Source organism: Phodopus roborovskii, unplaced genomic scaffold (genome assembly GCF_943737965.1).
Source record: "Phodopus roborovskii unplaced genomic scaffold, PHOROB, whole genome shotgun sequence".
NCBI classification, from domain to species: Eukaryota; Metazoa; Chordata; class Mammalia; order Rodentia; family Cricetidae; genus Phodopus; species Phodopus roborovskii.
The window spans coordinates 41213100-41236206 of record NW_026126517.1 but is presented as its reverse complement, the minus strand read 5'-3'; the positions used below and the strand labels follow the sequence as shown (position 1 = coordinate 41236206).

At 36.1% G+C, this 23107-nt stretch overlaps 1 protein-coding gene across 1 annotated transcript in view; it reads right to left on the bottom strand.

Moving 5' to 3' along the window:
- Positions 1–23107, bottom strand: part of Dennd4a (DENN domain containing 4A) — a 94861-nt gene that overhangs the window by 23205 nt on the left and 48549 nt on the right. The window contains exons 13-22 of the mRNA XM_051197774.1: positions 21213–21313; positions 17416–17634; positions 16250–16395; positions 6345–6478; positions 5155–5290; positions 4661–4867; positions 4443–4571; positions 4076–4208; positions 2434–2550; positions 839–970 (exon numbers count right to left, since the gene is read on the bottom strand). Coding sequence (XP_051053731.1) covers positions 839–970; positions 2434–2550; positions 4076–4208; positions 4443–4571; positions 4661–4867; positions 5155–5290; positions 6345–6478; positions 16250–16395; positions 17416–17634; positions 21213–21313 — 1454 coding nt within the window. The remainder of the gene's footprint in view (positions 1–838; positions 971–2433; positions 2551–4075; positions 4209–4442; positions 4572–4660; positions 4868–5154; positions 5291–6344; positions 6479–16249; positions 16396–17415; positions 17635–21212; positions 21314–23107) is intronic.

Sequence of the window (23107 nt, the reverse complement as noted above, 5' to 3'; positions counted from 1 at the left end):
TTTGTTTTAATACAGTAATTGCTGTATTGTAATATGTAAATATTTTAAAAAGAAAAACATGGATTTTTTGGCTTCTATTTTGTGACACTGTCTCACTAAGTAGCCTGGGCTGCTTGAAGCATACTAAGTAGGCCAGGTGGACCAAAACTCACAGAGAATCAGCAGTCTCTGCCTCCCAAATGCTGGGATTAAAGGTATATGCCACCAGAGCCATGAGTATTAGTTTCTTAAACTATCTGAAGGACTATCTACTTTGTCTCTGAATAATCAGGAACTACCTTATACTACAAAAGCATATGGTTCATTTAAAAATTCCCTAGGTGTATGGTCCCCTCAGACTCTGTATTCCACCCCCCTCCATTTTTTTTTTAACATACTTTCCCTTCTGTAAGTCCCAACAGTAAAAACTCAAAAGGCAGCATTTAGGCTGCAGGTGTGCCCTTATACTTTGTTATAATAAAACCTTGAGCAAATATATTATGATACACAAAACCCAAGCTCCTAAGTTTTACTAGGATAGGGCACAAATATATTCTAATAGATAATTCTATCTAATAGATAATAGTGCATTAATATATTTAAAAAATACATAGTCACTGGGACCAGTGAAGCGGCTCAGTGAGTAAGGACGTCTGTCACCAAATCTGATCACCTGAGTTCAATCCCTGGGACTCAGAAGGTAAAGAGAACGGTCTTTCACAAGTTGTTTCCTTACCTACACACATGGCTGTAGCACAAATACAAACTAAAATGTCATTTTAAAACATTTAAAAATACATATTTAGTAGACACAGATACAATTCATTCTGCATTAGTCAAAGTGTACTATTCAACTTACCCTCACACCCTCCAGTTATTTTATCAGCAGTGTTGTTATTTGCACTGCTGAGGCGAACTATAGTTGAAGAACTTTGGTAACTGAGAGTAGGAAGGCAATCAGCACTTCCTTTTGTACTCTCATTCTCTGACACTATAAAGATGAAAATAAAAATGTTAAGGAAATTAAAATTTACATTGCAGAATGTACAAAGAAAAATTTTTAGTCTTACATATTTCAAAACGAAAATTGGTGATAAGAATGTACTAACTGCTTCTCTACACACCTGTCAACAAAAACTAAGTCATTCCACTTATAGGCCATCAAGTTTGGATTAAATGACTAAGAACTGGTTATAATAAGGCTCACAAAGAAATTTATATTTTCTCTTTGGATGTAAAAGACAGATATGGGCTGGGAAGAAAATGGAAAATATAACTCACAATTCACCAATAAACTTTAAATAAAGATATTTGCTTGGCTGAAACCTCCAGCTTGCCCCAGCATGATCTGGAAAGCCCCAATCTTTTCTTTTTTCAAACCCTGCCCACACAGAGAGTCTCCAAACAAAGGCTCTAAAAAGCCCAGTTCTGAATTCTTGGCAGTACTGCAGCTTCCTCCCCTAAAGTTGCCAGCCACCAAAGGCTCTGCCTAACACAGTCATCTTTTGACCATATTTAGGCATAAACACATCATCACCCCTCCTTACCTACAATCTATATAATCTCCCTACTTAAGTTCGGATGTACGACTTCTCCAGTCTAAGTCTCTGGAACCAAAGAAACCACCTGGGAGTTGTTTGCTCAAATAAACCTGTTGTTATATTTTTTCAGTTTGGCTTGATCTGGCTTACTGCATTTGTGGAGAAACCTATTATGTGGGGAGGGGCAGAAAACCCATTAGCAATGTGCTGACTAGTTTTATGTCAACTTGACACAAGCTAGAGTCATCAGAGAAGAGGGAGCCTCAACTGAGAAAATGCCTCCAAAAGATCAGTTGTAGGCAAGCCTGTAGGACATTTTCTTAATTAGTAATTGATGTGGGAGGGCCCAGCCTACTGTGCATGGAGGGATCCCTGGGTTGATTCTATAAGAAACAAGCCCGAAAAAAAAACAAACAAAGCAAAAAAAGAAACAAGCCCAAGAGGCCATAAGGAGCAAGGCAATGAGCACCATTTTTATACTGCCTCTGTATCATTCCTGCCTCCAGGTTCCTGCCCTGTTGAGTTACTGTTGTGTCTTCCATCAATGAACTGTGATTGGGATATGTAAGCCAAATATCCTACCCAAGTAGCTTTTGATCATGGTGCTCCATCCCAGTAATAGTAGACATAACTTACACAGGTAATTATTAAGCCTCAGAAAAAGAGTTCTGTTATTTTTTTAAAGATATTTCTACTATGAGTATTTTAATATGAGTTACACAGCATGCACATTTCCTTCAGAAAGTTTTTGGGTGAAAGTATCAGGTGGTAAAGAGGGATCAGTGAGAAAAAAGATAATCAGAACAGAAAGATGGGAGGAAAACTAGTACTTTTATACTTAAAAGTTATTTGTATTTTCTATGTATATAAGTTCACAATTTTACATAATATCAACTTAATATTCAATACCTACAAGAACTAGAATCACTTCCTTTTTTTTCTTTTTCCCCTTGAACATCTTCAGCAGATATACCCTCTTTCCTAACATCGTCCTTAGATAATGAATTGTATCCAAGATCAGACCGGCCACCTGAGCAAAAACAGAAACAAATACTATACTGCTTATCATAAACTTTTTTTGAGACTATATTCTAAACAAATGTAATGATCAGACAGAACATTGATCAACCATAAAAAGTTCCTAGGCCAACACAACACCTTGAATGAACACTCCTGGCTACTGTCTTGAGTGACAGACTCCAATAGTGGTCTTACTGTTGTCTGACAGGGGTGGGTTGGGGGTTAGGGTGGGGAGATGAGGTAGGGACTGTGACAGCATATCACACAGGTAAGTGGTGATGGACAACCAACTTACACTGAGAGGCCTGCTGGCCAATCCCTACAAAACCTATTGTAAATTTCTTTGGTGAAACCAACTAGAATGAGGTGCCTGCCACACATTAGCTTTATGATTTCCTTATTCTGTTAGCTACCCAGCACCCACATTAATTCATGGAACAAAGGAAAAATTTTAAATAACTTTACTTTTGGTTCCACATTGCAGCCATATATATAATTTGTTTATCTATTTATATACTTTGTAGGTACCCAAACCAGACAAATTAGTTAACCTTCACTCAAGTCTTTCTAGGAAGAAAGGCTAGGGCCTCATATAGTCTAGACTAGTTGGCCTCAAAGAGATTCACCTGCCTATGCCTCCAGAGTGGTTGGGGTAAATGTGTGTGCTACTACATATGGTCTGAGTTCTAAGCAATGGAGAAGAGAAATGTGCAAACAGGCACACATGTAGGTCACAAAAACACAATGTCTCATAATTTGGCAAAGAGTCAGGATCCTTTAATTTAACTGATAAGTAATTTTTCTCAACACCCAACCAAATAATTATAGAACTGCACCCAATTACAAATATATAGGAATGAGAAAAAAATAGTGTGTTCTGAATAGTAGGGATGCATGATTTTAAGTAAGTATAATTTCTTGTTCTCAGAACTGTAAAACATAAAGCTATGCTTATGAGACTACAAATAAAAGTTTTCAAACTTGTAAAGAATTCTAAAGAGGTTATATTCCACAACTGACCTCATGTGATAGATCATACCAAGTCAGGCCCACATCATAGACACTACACGAAATGAGCATAAGGCTGTGTATAAGCTCTACATGGAACATGAATGTCTTGACTCTCACATCCCATGTAGCGCATTACACATTAGCAAACACTACAACTCTAAAACAATCTGAATCCAGAACAGTCCTTTGCATAACAGTCAACTTTTTAAAAAAAATTCCTAGCTAGCACTAGCAGTAGAACCCAGAAAATATCCAGCATTTTTTTTTTTTGAGACAGGGTTTCTCTGTAGTTTTGGAGCATGTCCTAGAACTTGCTTTGTAGACCAGGCTGGCCTTGAACTCACAGATATCTGCTTGCCTCTGACTCCTGAGTGCCTGAGTGCTGGGATTAAAGGCATACATCACCACCACCTGACTTAATATTCAGCATTTTAAAGCACTTAAAATTTTCTAAAAATACAAACTATAATCAATTAGTTTTTAAGAAAGCAAACCATATGCATACTTTATCATTCTTTAATTACCTGTGAGATCTCTCTGTGAATGTTTCTTTAAAGCTCTTTTGAACTGTGAAACTCCTAAAACAACATTTCTTACTTTTGTCCAAAGAAAATAGCCACTGCGACTTCTTGAAGGCCATGTACTTTCCAAAACAGCCTATTCATTAAAAAAATGTATAATTAGTAAGGCAATTTTTATAAATGAACATACACTGGCTTCTGAATCAAGCTAAAGAAGATAAAAGTAGATTGTTTAACATGATAGAAAACAAAAATGTCTTAATTTATGAAATATACTCAACATTCTAAAACAAATATTTGTTATTTTTTGGCACTAAACTAATGTGGTGCAATGACAAAACAGTACTTTTCATTAAATCAAAATAACTACCTTATTGTAATACCCATAAGTGATTGCATTGGGGTCAATACCAGCTTTCTGCATTTCAAAAAGCACTCGAACTGCAAGCACAGGCTGGTCATACTGTCCACAGAGCTGCATGAGAATTCGGTAGCACACCTGCAACACAAGTTGAGAGGTGAACAGAAACACTCTCATGAACATAAGTCTAAAAGAAAACAACACATTTTTGGAGCACATGTTATCACCTCATCAGGTGGATCCATCTTCTTCAGCTGCATTTTTTTAAGCACATCATATGCTGTTTTCAGAGCCCTGACTTTGGAATGGCAAACCTTCACATAAGCTGGGAGACAAATAAACCACAATCCGTAACAGTGACGCAGCAGACACCTAGACCACATCTGAGGGATAGAAGAATACCTCTTCGCAATCTTATGGGCTGATTTGATTTCCTAGAAAGACATCCAAGGTAGCATCCTTATTTAATTGAATGATGAACACAGAAAGACACATGCTTTTGTTAAACCTGTCTATAACATATTTTTAAGTCTCCTCTTGAATTCGTATCATACATAAAATAAAGTTCTAGGTCAGATTACTACAAACTATATCCTGAATGCATTAAGCGCCTCATCATCTGCTTAAGGTTGCATCTGGGTAGTAGAGGTTATCAAGGGAGGATGAGCATCAGGTTACTTCCTGTCTACTTGAACATGTGATGAATGCGTTTTCAAAGCACCTGCTTTGTTCTTCTGAACATGGGAGAAGGGCTACGAGGACTGCTGGGTTTTGAAGGCAGCTTGTTCTTTCGTGCTTGTAGAAATCCTTCAGGCCTCTCAAATAAATTGTTCCTGAGAACTGGAAATCCATTATAGCTGTTTCAGAGAAGAAGAAATAGCTTTTCAATCACAGATAGATTGCTACTAGCTAGAAGAATTATGACCAAATAACTTATTAACTTAGAATTTAACTATATTTCTCTACCAGATTATAATATATACTCAACAAATATTTTTAATTATTATTTTTATAAACATAGACCCAATATATATAGAAGAGAAAACACATTTTAATGAACTTGATATCAAATTACAAAGCAACCCCAGCAAACTTTTAAAAATTAGTGTTCATATAAATACATAGAAACTATTTTTTGCATATATTCCTGGTGGTAAATGGCTCATGGAATCAATATTCTTTCAAACAAGACAGCCAACAATGCTGTTGTTTTTGATTAAGACATTTATACTCTCTCTTTAAAAGATGGAAACAGCAGCTGTAGGTGTAACCTATCAGCACAGTGAGTCAGGTCCTCACATTATCTTGATTGGCTTATCAGGTTAGCTAGTGAGTTTAGGACCTCACTTTTGGAAGAAAGAAAAACAAACTGTGATTCAATGAATATTGCAGATATGAAATAGTTCTATATTAATCTCTTACAAAATGTCTAAATTAACAACAATGTCAACAATTCTGAAATCTCATGTTTTAAAAATTCATCAAAAATGAATAGTTTAAAATTTATATCATATAAATTACAACAACAGATAATGAAGCTAAATTACATTTATCATCTCTTTGTAAATCAGCTACATTAACCAACCTCTATGTGGTAATAAAGAAGGGGTAGGAGTGAGGAAATTGGTGTTAGTAAAAAGTAAAAACCAAAATATATAATAAAAGTACTACATGTGAGTGTTGTCTGGCCTACTAATTTAACCAATAACCAGGGATACTTAATAGAGTTAGAGATCTATCCAAGCTTATGAAAAATTTTATTTTTTTCTGATTATGCAACAAAACTTAATAGTGGATGTGGGATGGGCTTGCTTATCTGTAAAGCTTGTAGTTTTGAAAACACCACTGTCCTTAGAAAGCTATGCCACAGATGATGGATTGCTTCTCTGTCAATCACATACACCGTGTTACCTGTACTGTAATGGGGGCTCTTCACCATTAGGTAGATGGGGGATCTCGGGTGGTGTTACAAAAACAGTATGTTCACTTTTGAAAGATGCATCCAGTTCTATAAGTCGAACTTCACCACTCTTGTCCATATCCACCTGAAGGAATTTAAAAATGCATTTAACTCACATTGGTTAGGCAAGGATTCATTCATAGGGGAATGGTTAATTGAATATATCATTTCCATCAATGTCTACTAAAGAACTAATTTTAAAAAGTTCCTTAGAGCCCGATGTGGTGAAGTACAATCTAATTCCAGCACTTGGGGCAGAGGCAGGAGGAGCTCTGTGAATTTGAGGCCAGTCTGGTCTACAGAGAGAGTGCTAGACAGACAGGGCTGTTACACAGGAAAAAAAAACCTGCTCTAAAAACAAAACAAAACAGTGCCTTAACTGGCTGAGCCATCTTGATAGCCTTATTTCTAATTGTGTGTGTGTGTGTGTGTGTGTGTGTGTGTGTGTGTGTGTGTGTGTTTATTTACTTACTTACTTTGAGACAGGGTCTTACTATGTAGCCCTGGCTGGCTTGGAACTCGTAAGATTTTCTGGTCTCTGCTTCTCAAGAACTGAGATAAAAGGTTTATATAACCATGCCCAGTTGTCTATTTCTAATTATTTTTAAAAAGGAGTGTGATTTATGTTTGTTATTTATTCTTTTGTAAACACAAAACCCCACAATTATCAAAATGTTAAATGTGAGTGATAGTATCACTGGCAATTAGTTATCTTATTCTCTATATTATTTCTTTTTCAATTAAAATAATGAATATTAGTGTTTTGTATTATTTGATTTTTGAAAATCTCAAAGTAATTATTGTTAGAGCAATCTTGTTGGAGGATATTTAAAAATCTGTTGGTATAAAAGAGGCTAACTTTCTATTTTCAGCTTGTCAAAACCACTTGTAAGCTGCCAAATGGAAGCTCTGCTGAGCCTGCCTGCTTTTCTGAGTTCTAACTCAGGAAAATAGAACTTTAATTTTTCTTTCTATCATTTTCTTTTGAATACCAGCCAAAATCCTAGGCATACTTCTTCTGACATTTTAGGCTTTCTTATTCTTATTCTGAAGTCCCTTCTCCCCCTTTGCCATACAGCTGCTTGCCAAGATCCACCATTCCTAGATCCCAACTCACAAGGCATGGCTTTCTTTCTTCTATCCCCCACCCCAAGAGCTGCCAAGATTTACAGATTGCTTGCTCTTACCTTTTCCCTCCCAAAACCTAATGAAACTGTCCTCGAGTTTATTTCTGTAGCCTGGAGAGGAGACTTCTATGTTATCATCAGCAAGGATACAATGAATATAAAAAGCTAGATGAGCACATAACCTAATAGAGCACACAACACTGATTTGCTTGTTTTTGTGGTGCTGAGGACTGAACCAGAGTCTTATATATAGACAAGCAATCTACCACTAAGTTACAAATCTAACCTGATATAGCAATTTTTAGAAAGGAAGATGTGTTCAAACATTTCTACTGTATTCTTATTTTAGGAAAATAACAAAATGTGAAAAAACATCTATTAGTTCTAAGAATATTTTAGTAGGTTTACAATAGAAGTAACTAGAAGTAATGCATATGTCAAACAATAGGTAAATAAAGGTGAGTAAATTCACTGGATGAAGTATATGGTAACTGATAATGAACATAACAATTATATGGCTTTCTGCTTGAATAAAACCATTACAATACCTTCACTGCTTCTTAAAAATCCCACCAGAATGACAGTAAGGAGGTTAGAAGTAAAAAAATCAAGACAAAATGAACTGGAGGGGACAACAGCAGCGCTGGGGTTTAAACACTGAGATGGCACTGGAGAAAGGAAGCATGGGAATGCCAAAATATAAGCTGTTTAGTTCTGCAATGCTTCAGCTATGTTAGTCCTAAAAAGTGCTATATGTGAGCTAGAGAGATGGCTCTGTGGGTAAACTGCCTGTCACACAAGCATGAGGATCCAAGTTCAGATCCCCAGCAGCAAAGTAAAAGATGGATATGGAGCCACACATCTGTAATTCTAGTGCTGGAGAGGTGATGACAGGAGGACCCTGGAACTCAGAGGTCAGTTAGTTTAGCCAATCACTGGGTTCTAGGTTCAGTGAGAACACACACACACACACACACACACACACACACACACACACACACACACACACACACACGCCACTATGCACTTGAAGTTGGAATAAAGGGAAGACTGAAGCAACAGTATTAGATTAGTCCCTTCATTTAAGGACTCCCAGATCCATGGCACAACCCAAGAGTTAGGATACTACCTGTCATCAATGATGGGAAAGGGCTAAGCTTTTGTTGTTTGTTTTTCAGGGTGAATCAGAGGGACTTTACATTTATGAACAATAGGGGAGCTGAGGTAATCAAAAAATAAGATAATGCAGGAAGAAAAAAACCTTTAAAACAATCATAACAAATAAGCCCAATTCAGGAAGTAAGAACAAGGAAGGTGTTACATTAAAAAAGAAACAATCAGTAAGTATCTATAGAAATTGCAAACACAGCATCAGAAGTAAAAGTGTAAGCCCTAGAAAATTAAATTGAAGAAATCAGTCAAAAAGTAGAAGAGGGGCAATTAGCAGGGCCTAAGTGTTCTGAAGAGGGAAGCAGAAAAAGGGAGACTAATTAGGGAGAGAGGAGAAAATAAGTACAGATGAAGTAGGGAGGAGTATAAGTAACAGTAGGGATACCTGAATAAGTCATAAAGAATCATAACTATCCATCTAAAATACTCTAATATACTTAAGTTGCTGTACAAATATACATATATAGTTAAAATGAAAATTTCCCACATTGGCTAACAATGTTACTGCTAAGAGCCATACACCACCTAACAAAATTCCAACACCAGGCATGAGATACCCTCCTTTGAGTTGTTGGTCAGGGTTATCTAAGACACTCACAAAACATTATAGGTTATTGCTATTGCCCTTGGTTGTTCTCTAGAGATGGAAGATAAGTCCCTATTGCTGAAAATATTTTGAACAAAGGTCCTAGAAGCCTAGAGCTGGATACAACCTGAAAGCCTCCTCTCTGAGGACTGGCTATCATGGTATCAGAAGGAGTTATGCAAGCTTCCAAAGGAGGGAAGCAACCAACAGTCCTACTCAACTGTGATACCTATGAACCCAATAATGACCAGCATAAGATAATGCAAGGGATGTAATAGTTGCATGCATATATTAGCAGTAACCAACAGCTCTCTAATTGTAGTTAAGACCCACAAACAAGAGGGAAATTATGCCTTGTATTGGAAACTGAGGCAAGTATACAAAGCTGGTGAAGTCATGGTCTTTGGAGGAGAACCTGCAACCTTCACATTATTAAATCAGCATAATCCCTAATTACCTTCTAAATATTAGTTCTTACATCCACAGATAAGCATAGTTCCCATTGCCCAGAAAGGAAACCTTTCTTTGCAATAGACAGAGACCATTATAAAAAACTACCACTGTTCAAAATACTACACATCTACAGTGCAGTTCCTGAACCCAAGGCTCAGAGATCATCATGGAAGAGTGGGTGTGGGTAGAAAGACTATACAGGCCAGAGGAACAGAGAGCTTGTTGTGAGACTGTGTCTCCTAGAAATGTCAGGAGCTATACCCATGAAATCTCACCAACATGGCTTACTAAACATGACCAGAATGAGAACACACTATTCCCCCCCCCAAAAAAGGTGGTATTTTTGATGTGATATAATGGAAGTGGGGAAGCTCACAACAAACAACAGGCAACTAAGGAAAGTTGAGAAAAGGAGAAATAGCCTTCCTGAGAGAAGAGGACTAATTCGTTATCCAATACCAAATGGTCAGCCCTAAAAACATGCATATACAACTGACATAAGGACGGAGCAGGTTGTAATTATGTATTTAGAACACACAAACACCACCACCACCATCAATTAAAGAAAAAGTAACACAAATTTGAAAGAAATCAGGGGATATACATGGGCAAGTATAGAGGACAGGGAAGGGGTAAATGATATAATTAAATTATAATCTCTCTCTATTTTCTTAAAGTAGAAAGACAGAAAATAAGATGAAAAGGGAAAAATTAAGATGATCAGGCTAGTGGATGGGGTGGTGAAAGACTCAGTTTTTTTAAGGGGATGGCAACTGTGGGCATATGGGCAACACAAATTGGACTTGGTATATATATTTTCTTTCCTTCTTGTTCTCCTTCTCATTCTCCTTCGTGTGTGTGTGTGTTGGGGAGGTCATAAGGGAGGAGGTAGGAAGTGAATATGATTGGGGAATTATGTGAAATTCCCAAATTGGTTCAATAAATATATTTGTTGTGGGGGGGAGAGAATCTGGCTAGGAGGGTCAACATTCAAATGAGAGACAGACAGAGAGAAACAGAGACAGAGAGACAGAGAATGGAACAAGATGGAAGAAACATTTCTAGAAGTGAAGGAAGTTTAATTCTAAAGTATCTACATACAACCAATTCACTGAATAAAGAAATATCTACATAAGACATATTCCCTCATTCCCTGAAACTCTCGGATATCAAGGAACTTAGAGGTGTCCTGATTTAAAAAAAAAATCAATGTCTAGAAATCAAGACAGTATTAGAATTCTTGCCAATACCTCACCGGCAGTGAAAGACAATGTAGCAATGAATTTCAAATACTAATCCAATCAAGTTAGCAATCAAATTGAAAAGAAGGCATTTCAGATAGGCTTCAGTAAGTCTTTACTAAGAAGCAGTTGAAAGCAGGGCATTTAGCTCCAACAAGATGTTAATTCAATTACCAAAGTACTGGAGGAGGAAAATTATAGATGATGGAACTAGAAGGCAGTCAGTTCATATTTTAAAACAAGACAGAATATTCCAACAAAAATTTTTTAACACTTAAATGGATAACTTGATGTGAAAGAGTGTTTCATTCTTTGTAAATTTCCAAATGAATTCGTAACAGACAGAAGACAAAAGCAGAACAACTGTTCACTTCCAGGAGAGTAAAGTAGCGTGCTTCTGTATTTCTCAGCACTACAAAATCAAACATAGTTTGAAACTTGAACCAATAGATTCAATTACTTGGTAAGACATTACATGTAAAAAAATGCCCTTTACGTGTACATTTAAAAATTGCATTTTATTACAAATATAGTAACACTATAAATCTTATAGTCTTCAGCTGGACATCTCTGTCTTTGCAAAGTACAGTGATACCTGTCTCAATTGAGAGAAAAAGAAATCCAACATCCATGGCAGGATAAAATTAAGGTATTTTCATATTCTCTTTAATAATTCTTCCAGAAGACATTGGTATGCTCAGAAAATACTGTAAATGAGCACTTGAAAAACCAAGAAAAGCATCTTAGCTGACTATCAGCTACACACTGCCCTTGGCCAAGTACCTTCTTACAGGAACAGACTGCATGGATTTAAAATTAATGAAGAACAAGGACATATGGCTCTTAGATTCGTTATAAATGAAATGCAAATAACTCTTATATATTGTTTTTATTATTTCTATTCAGCATTACTCATTTTTTTTTCATTTCAAAATTGAGTCAGATGTTTCAGTTTGGATATGCTAAGATCAAAAAAGGAATATGTCAGATTTACATTCAAGCACAGGCATGGGTGGTGGAGGGAATTAATACATATCTAATTCATTTATTTTTCCATAGCTGAGCTTCCAGAGGTAAAAGGATTATTCACAATATTCTGAAAATGCTTAAAGATGTAGCTTGGTCTGTTTGTAAGGCCCATAGCAGTGAGATCAGGATCTATCTCTGATGCTTAGGTGGCCTTTGGGAACCTGTTCCCCATGCTGGATTACCTTTCTCAGCCTTGCTGCAGGGGGTAGAGCTCTGCCCTATCTCAACTTGATGGGCCATGCCTTGTACAAGCTCATGGGAGGCCTGCCCCTTTTTAAATGAAGCAGAGTGGATGGGGAGGTGGATAGATGGGAATGGGGGAGGGGAGGGAGTGAGAGGAGAGGGGGAAGGGGAAATTGTAGTCGGTATGTAAAGTAAGTGAAAAATATTAATTAAATAAAATAAAATTTAAAAAGTATTTATTGAGTTTTTATGCTAGTGTTCTTAGTGGGGTATAAGACTATGAAAGGCAGGAACACTGCACTTAAAATTTTAGGGAGCTTTGTTCCATAACACCAGAGACAACTAACCTCTGTTCCAGATACACATGAAGCTTATTAAAATACACATTAGACCTTGTGATACTTTTCCTCCAACAAAGTATACCTTGAATTATAACAAATCAAATACAAAAACTATGTTTTATCATAGTAATTCTAGGGATTTCATTAGTTTGTTTTTGTTGAGCTCTGTTACTAAGCTATACCCCATCACAGCTCTCAGCTTTGATTTCCTGCCTAGTCAGAAAGATTTTTAAGTATATTAGTTCAATATATGTATATAAGAAATCTTTCATAGGATCTAGACTTTTGAAATAGGTTATAAAAAAACATGTGGCAATGTAAACTCAGGTCCTTTGCAAGAGAAGTAAGTGCTCTCAACCATTGAGCCATCTTTCAGCCCCTTGGAATTAATATTTCAAAAGGAATTGTTCAAATATCCACTACAGTAATTCCCATCACATAAATCTCAAGTGACCTACAGAAAACCCTAGATAATTTAAGTATTAACTACCTGTACTGAGAGATCTCCTTAGGACAAACTGTCCTAGAAATGGAGTAAAATTACAAGTCTTACACAGCTTACAATATTAGTAAGTATCTCATTAGACCATGTGAAATTACAGTGTAAATTTAACTAAAACACAGACTTGTGAATAAAATACAATGAATGGGTTAAAAGAAAACAATTCTTGTACAAAAAGTAAAAATTCTCCCTCTTAGACTGCTAACTGGAATCTTATAATGTAGTTAGTGTCCCTAAGTGGGTTAAGGAACTTATTCACTACTGCATGTTATTAGTTAAGCCTAGACCACTAATTTGGTCTCATATGATTCAGTAGCTTGGCATGGGAATATACAGATTCATGTCATTGTTCATAAATGAAGTACATACATATGGCCAGTGGAGACCTGGTACCATATGGGTAATCCCTCTCTCTTACATGTGTATACAGTTATTTCTGTTAAAAATGATCTAGAGAAAAATTTATAGCCATGCTCTCCTATTTCTGTCAACACTTTTTTATAAGGCATGATTAAAATATTTATTAAACTATTGAAAAATGTGCTGGAGAGAGATGGCTCATCAGTTAACTGCACTTTCCTGTTTTGCAGAGGACAGGAGTTCAATTTCAACTCCCAGAATCCAAATGGGTGGCTCACAAATCCACAGAAGATGGAACTGTGGCAGTTAATGTCAGCTTTCAACTTAACAGAATCTAGAATCATCTGAAAGATGGGCCTCTAGGTATGTCTGTGAGTGGTTATCTCGATTAATTAAGGTGGGAAGATCCATACCACAATGGGTAGCACCATTCCTTAGGCAGAGGATGCTGGACTGTGTAAGAGAAAGCAAGCTGAGAACCATATGCATATATTCATTGTCCTTGTTTTCTGATTACGGAGCAGCTGTCTCAAGTTCCTGATGCCTTGACTCGAAATGAATAATATGAGTTAAAATAGCCCCTTTACCTCTTAAGTAGCTTTTGTCAAAGTATCTATCCTAGTAGCAGGAAAAGAAACAAAGATAACATCTTGTAGGAACACATGATATTGTGTTCTATTATTTATGATGTTCACTTTGATGACTTAATTTTAATGTGGTATCTGCCAGGCTTTCCTACTATACAGTCCAATTCCTATTTATATTGTAGGGAGGTACAGTAACTATATTTAGATCTCAAGATCTCACTTCTTATAAGACTTTGAATTATCAATAGATGTCTACATAGACTCATGATTTCCTTTTTTTTTTTTTGTTTTTGTTTTTTTTTTTTGTTTGTTTTGTTTTGTTTTTTTGGTCTTTCCTAGACAGGGTTTCTCTATGTAGCTTTGAGGCCTGGAACTTGCTCTGTAGACCAGGCTAGCCTCAAACTCAGAGATCCACCTGCTTTTGCTTCCTGAGTACTGGAATTACAGGTGTGTTCCACCATCACCCTGCCTATGATTTCCTATTTATTCAACAGGTTAATTATTTGTTACTAACATTTGATACTTGAATTGTCTCAGAAAAACTTCAGATAGGTTCTGTCCAAGTTTTATATGCCTCTATCATTTCTGGGGTAATTTCCTACTTCCTAATACAGGATACTCTAAATCTGTAACCAATCATTTCCCCAAAGAGTCCTGATGGCTTTTGAAATCTAGAAGACAAAGTCTATGCATATTACACCACACTGTTATTAAAGTGACTGCTCCCAGATTCTCTCTATATATACATAGAAAGCTACAGAATATATGTATATGTGCACAAATATATGCACTTTGCCTATAGGTATTTGTATCTTTGTCTATCATTGAAAACTAATAGTAAATTCCCAAATTCAGGGTTTATTCTACTTCTCTCTAAGTTTGTATGTATACATTTCCTGACCACGAGAATCTTCATCTTTTGAATACATTTATTTATTTGAGCATTTCCCTGTCTTTATGTATCATTTTCCCCCTTTTCACTGCTCTGCTCCCATGTAGATGACTTCTTTACCTTAACTTGACAAGCCTGTATATATTGAATTTCATGCCTACTATGCATGAAACGCATCTCATTTATCTAAGTCAAAGTCTAACATCCCATGCCATACCCAACCCCTACTCTGTTGACTTTGTGTAGGCTCCTGAGCTTCACACCACCATCACCATTATACTCTTCTTATTCTGGTTAAGTTCTAATATCCTGAGGCTGACTACTCTAGGAAGGATGTTCTTTTCTCCTTGTTCTGAGTCTGATGTCATGCTAGATCTCTTCGAAGCTCTTTGCTTATGGCTGGGGCTCAGGTCCCTATCCTAGGGAACTGGACCTTCCTCACCCTACTTAAGATTAGACTGTGTTATGGACCACTGTTCTGTTTCCTTTGTTTCCAGCATGAACCCAGCTCTATCTCACCTAATAATAGAAGAACTGAACAAAAACTGGACAGTTTTCATGTATGGATTCAAAATAGAATTAACATAAAGTATAAATTCACTCTCAGTGTAAATATAGTTACATGACACCTATTATGCTATGCCCTCTATTCTTAGCTTGGGATAACTGAGTATGCTGGAGGTATATGGGCTTAGAAAAATGTCCTACTCTATAAGTGCAAAGATGAGTTAGGAACTTAATTTTAACCTTGCTATGATAAAATCCTTACAAAACCTCTTTAAGAGGCATGCTCTCGGGGCTGGAAAGATGACTCAGTGGTTAAAAGCACTTACTGCTTTTACAGAGGACTTGAGTTTGATTCCCAGCATCTAGGTCAGGTAGCAAACAACGGTCTACAATTCCAATTCCAGGGGATCCAATGTCCTCTTCTGGCCTCTCCAGGCACTGCACTTATGTATACACCCCCCCACACACACATATGCATATAATCAATCAGTAATATTTTTTAAAATCTAAAAAAAGGAAGTGTGCTTCAAGGAAGATGTCTCAGCAGATAAAAATGCTTGCTACACAAGCTTAACAACCTGATTCTATCTCTAGAACCCATAGAGGAAGGAGAGAATTGACTCTCAAAAGTTGTTTTCTGCCCTCCATTTGTGTGTGTACATGCTCACAAACATACACACACTACTAGTAATAAATAAAAAATAATAGAAGTATGTGCTACAATTTCTAGCAGGCTCCCCAAACTTTTATTGTGGTCAAATTAAAATAAAAGTGTTTTAGATTTTTTGTCACAAGCTACAAATAGAAACAATAACACAGTATTTATAGCAGTCACACAAAATAAGCCAGGGCACTGTAGACTACAGTAGACTACTTACTTTATCTACACAATCATCAAAAAAAGCCAGGCTTGCATCTTTATCGCTGACAAAAGAACATTCCTCAATGAAGCGAATAAACATTTGTGTTTTGGTCATCATGTTATAGAATTTTTGATGTGATCGATCCCGGCTTCTTAAGAAAGCTATTCGATATAAATAGATAATGTGAGAACAAATTCAGAAAAATTTTCTCCTAGAAGAAACTTGATCAACAATGTTATATATATTCTCATTTTGTTCTCTTCCTTACAGAAAAACAAAGCAAAATTTAAGCTCCTTGATAAATGGGGGAAAAAAAATAGGAGAAATAATAGAAAAGTGACACACACAGACAGTTCAAGCTTTCACCCAGAATTCCTTCACTGTCTTGATGACTACATTAAACTCTAGTATGTCTCAATTTCTGCAATTACTATTTTTGCACAATATTTTTTATGTTGTGTGAATGCTTTCTCTGCCCCTTTCTCCCTCCCCCCCCCCCGCCCGGATACTAAAGTTTTAACTAAATTCTTTTACTCTATTACTTTCTAATTGCTCATGTTCTTGAGCTATGAAAGAAGTGGCCATGCCTCTTTTTTCATGGTTGTATTCCTTTTGTTTACTAGTATATAATAAATGTCCAGCATTTCATGGCATTGAGTACATACTTATTAGATGAATTTCTCTTTCAAATATTAAATACTACAAGATAAAGCAAATATATACCACAAAACTAATTGTACTCTAGGCTTCTCAATTTCATTTTCCCCCTTTGTTGTACAGACAGAAAATAATAGTTATAAAGCAGGCTGAAATAAAATAAATGAGGCTGTTCAAGCCTGTAGGTAAACATCCCAGGGGTTCCTCAGATCCCAGTACTGCCTGGCAGCCCTGAAAACTGAAGTCATCGATACTGCAACAAGTATGTGACACGGCAAAGTGGAATTAATCACACTCAAGAGGTTCTGTAGTTTTCAGACAGTTTCTTCTCTATCCTTTTACTAGGATTCCAGTTAACGTACCAGACAATTTGGATAGAAATGGATCATCAGAGCTGGATCTCACACACTCCTCAGAGAGGATATGCGCTTTGTTAAATATGAACTATTAATTCAGAGAACAAATGATTTGTCACAAGTTTAAGCTCAACAACATGAAAGTTATAAAATTATATCATCACTCACCTTGAAGAGCAAAAAGAGAGGTGGCATCTGTCGCTGTCTCAGATGGGGCTTGTGTGATTGGCCGTAAGTATGATCTATAACCTTTTAAAATAGAGGCCATGAAAAACAAGAATGCCTCCTGGATTTCCAAATCTATCATGTGCAGCCTTTTTCCAGAATTAAAATCATAATCATTCATTGCTAAGTCCATTAGTCCATCATCTCTCGGTCTCTGCTGCACTGTTAAGAAATACAGGGTTTGAATTTTGAAGTTCATGACAAATATAGCCCACACAGATTTTAATGCAAATTTATCTTTTTTTCAAAAGTGCTCATATAACCACAACTCTCTATACCACGTCATAGTAGGCAAACCTCAAGAAAACCTCTACCATTTTAAGGCTCTGTTGAGCATATTTTATCTAAGTTGCACACAAAATTATTTCTGCAAATCTATCATCAGAATAAGTTTATGGTCTAACAAAACTATATATGTATGTGTGTATTTATGTGTATACACACACTAGTAAAGAAAGTTCCTCACAACCATAACACTAGATACATGTAATACAAAGTCCTTTCCACCCTTTTTTTCCCATAAACTACAAGTATCTACCAGGTAAAAATAGAAGAATTAAAAAAAAAAGTCACTTCCTAGACAACTCAATGATAAAGCCAATAGGTAGCAAGGAATAAACTGATGTTAGAGAAGCCTAGCTGAATCCTGATCCTATCTCCTGACTAAGGTCTAGTAGACATCAGCCTAGTAGATATCAGAGATCCTCTCAATTACAGGAGAAACTGGGAAGCACACTGAAGAGAAATGGTGGAGGAAGGCATTAACATGTCTGAGGCACTCATGAGGACTCCTGAACAAAAATAAAATCAGGGACCATTTGACAATGTTAAGTACAACTTTTTAAAAAAAATTTGTTTGTTTTACTCTGTATGTTTTGCTTGCATGTATGTATGTGGGCAGGCTGTTGGATCTCCCAGAACTGGGATTACAGATGGTGTGAGCAACCATATAGTGCTGCAACTCAAAACTGGATCCTCTTGCTATAAAGAAAATTATTTACAAAACAGGTGAAATCTGGGCTGGACAGGGCTTAGTGGTTGAGTGTTTATTGTACATACATGAGGGCCTATATTTGGATCCCTACCCACATAAAAGCCAGGCATAGTGGCATGCATCTGTAACCTCGTGCTGGAGGAAAAGAGAAAGATACATGAAGATCTCAGGGTTTCAATGGCTAAACAGTTTAGCCAAAATGGCAAATGCCAGGTTCACTGTGAGAACTTATCACAAAAGGTAAAGTGGGCAGTGATAGAGGAAGACCTTAACATGTACACAACAGGTGAATGCATTTATATACACACCAAAACAAAAACAAGCCATGGTAAAACTTGGTCATGTCTGGAGATTAGGGTGCTCAATGTTACTTTCCTGAGTTTCATAATTGTTTTGGGATTATGTGAAAGAATGAATGTCCTGTTGGTAAGAAATGTACTCCATTTAGATGTAATAGTGCTCCTTTCAAGGGTCAAGACAAAAGTTCCTAACTGATTAAAACTTTTTAAGATATGAGGAACAGTTGATTGTCTACACTATCAGTATTACTTAAACACCTATAGTGTTAAGCTTTAAGAGTAGTTCATAGGACTAGGGAGGAGGCTCAGTGGGTGAAAGCCCTTGGAATGCAAACCTGACAATCTTGAGTTTGGATCTCTAGAGCACACATAAAAAGCCAGATGGAGTAGCCTGCCTCAGTGATCCCAATGCTCCTACCAGGGGAAGCAGAGAGAGGAGAACCTGGAGTATGAAGGGCAGTGGCAAACAAAGAGAAAGCCTGACTCAAACAGGATGGAAAGCAAGGACTAATTCCTGAAAGTTGCCCTTTAACTTTCACATACATGGCTAGAGCAAATGAGCAACTGCACATGTACACATGTCATCCACACAAACTATACACAAGCACATATACACACAAATTGAAAAAGATAAGTTGGAGAGTAATCAAGGAATACACATAACATCAACCTGAGGCCTCCACATGTGCGCGCGCGCGAACACACACACACACACACACACACACACACACCATTTTTAAAAAGCAGAAATCTTGTTCTTGGTAGCCATGGCTATCTTTTCTATATTCTGTCCTTCACTAGAGCTGAATAGACTCCTTAATTGAGTTTAGTGATTTACATACTGCTACAATAGCCATTAGACTTTGCATGTATCCGAAGGGGTAACAGCACTTTTAGAAAGCAAACTATTTAGATAACAAAACTATGTAAACAATTTATTGAGTCCATAAGATTAAATTTTACTCCATTTTATAGCTTTAAAAAAATCCCAATACTTTCTAGATACCCTGGAATTGGCCAGTTGCTTTTAAACTTACTTTATAAACACTGTCTTTTCTACTCTATTTCAAACTATATTCTAAGTATCTTGAATCTTTGCAGGTATAGGCTATTTCCTGTGTTTACATTTCATAATAAATACATGAGAACCATATATGTTGCCACATCACCACTGACCACATTTCACAAAATAAGTATTAAACCACAGACACTGAATGAACCATTGTGACAATATTGAGAGATTTCAAGAAATAAAGCCTAATACTTATCAGTAATTCTGGATCATTGTCAAAATATGTTCTTGCATAAGGTTTTTCCTAAAACATTTCACATCCTAAAAATTAATTTTCATTTTGATTAATTTCTTTGTTTTAGCAAATGGCACACGGTTTCAGATAGACGTTAGGTGAAGATCTGACTTCACTGACATCAGCATTTTTTAAATGTACTTTAAATCATTTATCTTAGACTTCTAGAACTTTCTATCTCATATATGAAGAAAATATACCAGTGGTAATCCTTATTTCTTCATGTTATTTCAGTAATGGCAACATTCAAGAAAATAACCACTTTAATGTTTTTTTGGATTTTATTATCCTATGATGGTCTTATGAAGCCCTAAAAGTTGTAAAATGCTTATTTATAAATCACTTGTTTGGCTTCTAACAAATTTTGCTTTAATGTTTAATGTTTATTTGCCTTAAAGACTATAAATACTTTCCTTCCTTCCTTTTTCTTTCTTCCTTTCTTTTTCTTTTATTTTCTTCTTCTTCTTCTTCTTTTTTTTTTTTTGAGACAGGGTCTTACTATGTAGTTCTGACTAGAACTCACTGTGTAGACCAGGCTGGCCTGGAGCTGCCTGCTTCTGCCTCCAAGAGTTAAGATTAAAAAGGTATGTGCCACCAGTCCCAGCTATAAACATTTTCTTTAACATTTTAGAGATAGGTTCTTGCTGTGTAGTTCTGACTGGTGTATAAAGGCTGGCCTTAGCAACCTTGTTGCCTCTGCCTCCAGAGTGGGGTTACAGGCTTCTGTCAAAATGTCAGACTAAAATAGTTTTGTTTTGCTTTGTTTTTTAAGATAAGGTCTTATCCAGTAGCTTAGCTGGCCTGGAACTTATTATGTAGCTCATGCTGGCCTTGAAGTTTTGGTGATTATCCTGCCTCAGTTTCCAAAGTGCTTTGATTACATGTGTGAGTCATAATATCCAGCTACAACTTTCTTTAAAATAAAATGAGTATCAGTTAAAGTAATATACTCACTTTAACAGCATAGTTATAAAAACTGGTATTTATTCAGAGCAGATGGGTCCTGAGCGAGGATGACATGCAAACATTCCCTATTTTCTTATCCCCTATATTTCCTTAGTTAAACAAGAAAAATAATTCAGGCAAAGTCAGTCATTTTCTCAGATTAAGTTATATCCCTTAAGTAGATTATCCACTTACATTTTGCCAATTGTTGGTGCAAATTATTCAGTGTATTCATCAGATTTTTACATGGCTTCTTTGGAAGAATCTTCCAGGCTACATTCTTTTTGTCACCAGTTCTGAGATTAAATGACAACACCAATACATTTGTTACATGGACTTTTGGAGGGGTATATTCCTGCCTTATTATACATGAAGGGAAAAGAGCCGTTGAACAAAAAAAAAAAAAAAAAAAAAAAAAAAAGAAGGAAAGAAAAGGAAAAAAGGAACATATTCAGAATAGTCAGACTAATGGAGAAATTGGACAGAGGCATATTGGGGTAGTAACTACATAAATTAATTTGCATGCGGGTGAATCCTCTACTTAATATACTTCAGAATTTACAAATTTACAGTTATGTCTGTACAGTATCTATTACATTTTGTGGGGATCATGCTCATCACAGAGGCATTACGAGGTGATCTAGAGTCTTCTCTTTCATGTGTTAGGGCTTAAGACACCCAAACAGCAGGAAAATCTTAACTGTAACAGTTTTTCCTAATAGAAGAAAATGTATCAATGAATATTTCCAATGAACCTATAATCTACCTTATTAAAACACATTGTTTCTTGTTTTCAAAAGTATAAATAAAAATTATTTTGGGTTTTGTTTTTCAGGAAAGAAATATTTTAAAATATTAAAGCCATTGAACAAAGTAAAACATTACAAAACATTTTATAACTTTAAAAGAGGTTATCTACTATAAACTAACATATCTGTCCAGAAAAGGAGTCTACAATCTCTTTTATTATAGCCATCACAACACAGGTGGTCTCTTAATATGGGCCAGAAGGTATAGGGAACCATAAAGCTTTTGAACTTAACTATACTTTTGTTTAGTCTACCTCTTATTTACTCAATCTTTTTTTTTTCATTTAAAAAGTAATGAATACTCACTTTGAAAATTGAAATAGAAAAAAGAAAACCCAACAAGTTCTATGCACAAAAGATCATACAAGTAGGTAGGTGGTAGAATTTCTCAAGCTATTATTTAATTTTTAAATGCCCCCCCAAACTTCTCAGAGGACAAATATCATTTTTGAAAATAAGCAAAAAGAATAGACAAGAATGCTTAAACTTATAAATGATAATAAATAAATAAAGGCAGAACAGGGTTAAATTGCAGATGTTCTACTGTGGAAGAATAGTTTTTAAATTTATAATGTCACTAAGATTATGGTACAGAAAGATTACAATGTAGAAACTTTTTACATCACTGTCTTGATAAAATCTTGCCAAACAGTATCCCTCTGCATCATCATTCACTGCATGCAAATCTGTCTTAAGAGTTTGAGGACCTCAGAAAAAAGACATTTATTTGTTTGCCCTTTTGTTACCAATCTATAGGAGAAGGCATTCAAGATATGTTTTTGGCATAGATAGATAGAAAAATATCTAATTGTCATTTACTCTCCTAATTTCCTCCTCTTGCCATGGATATTGTTTCTGAGAAATGTGGCCAGGTAGAAAAGCTTTACCTAGCTTTTCTCTGAGTTTTTATCTCTTGACAGCCTTCTTCATTTTTACTCATGGTGTTTACCATGAACAAGATTTGTATTACACAAACAGTTACCTTATTATTAGTGGCAGAGGTCTTAGTGTCACAGTGAGAGATCCAAAGTTTAAAAACCAAGTGCTAGCCAGGCATTGGTGGCACATGCCTTTAGTCCTAGTCCAGCCTGATCTACAGAGCTAGTTCCAGGACTGTCTCCAAAGCTACAGAGAAACCCTGTCTCAAAAAAAAAAAAAAAAAAAAAGTGCTGACAGTAAGTTATATGTCCCTTTAACTGCTTAAAAAGCTAAGCTCGTGCTTCCTTATCTGTCAGAAGAATTGTGAAATTATTAAGTTACTACCCCTTCTTCATAAATTCC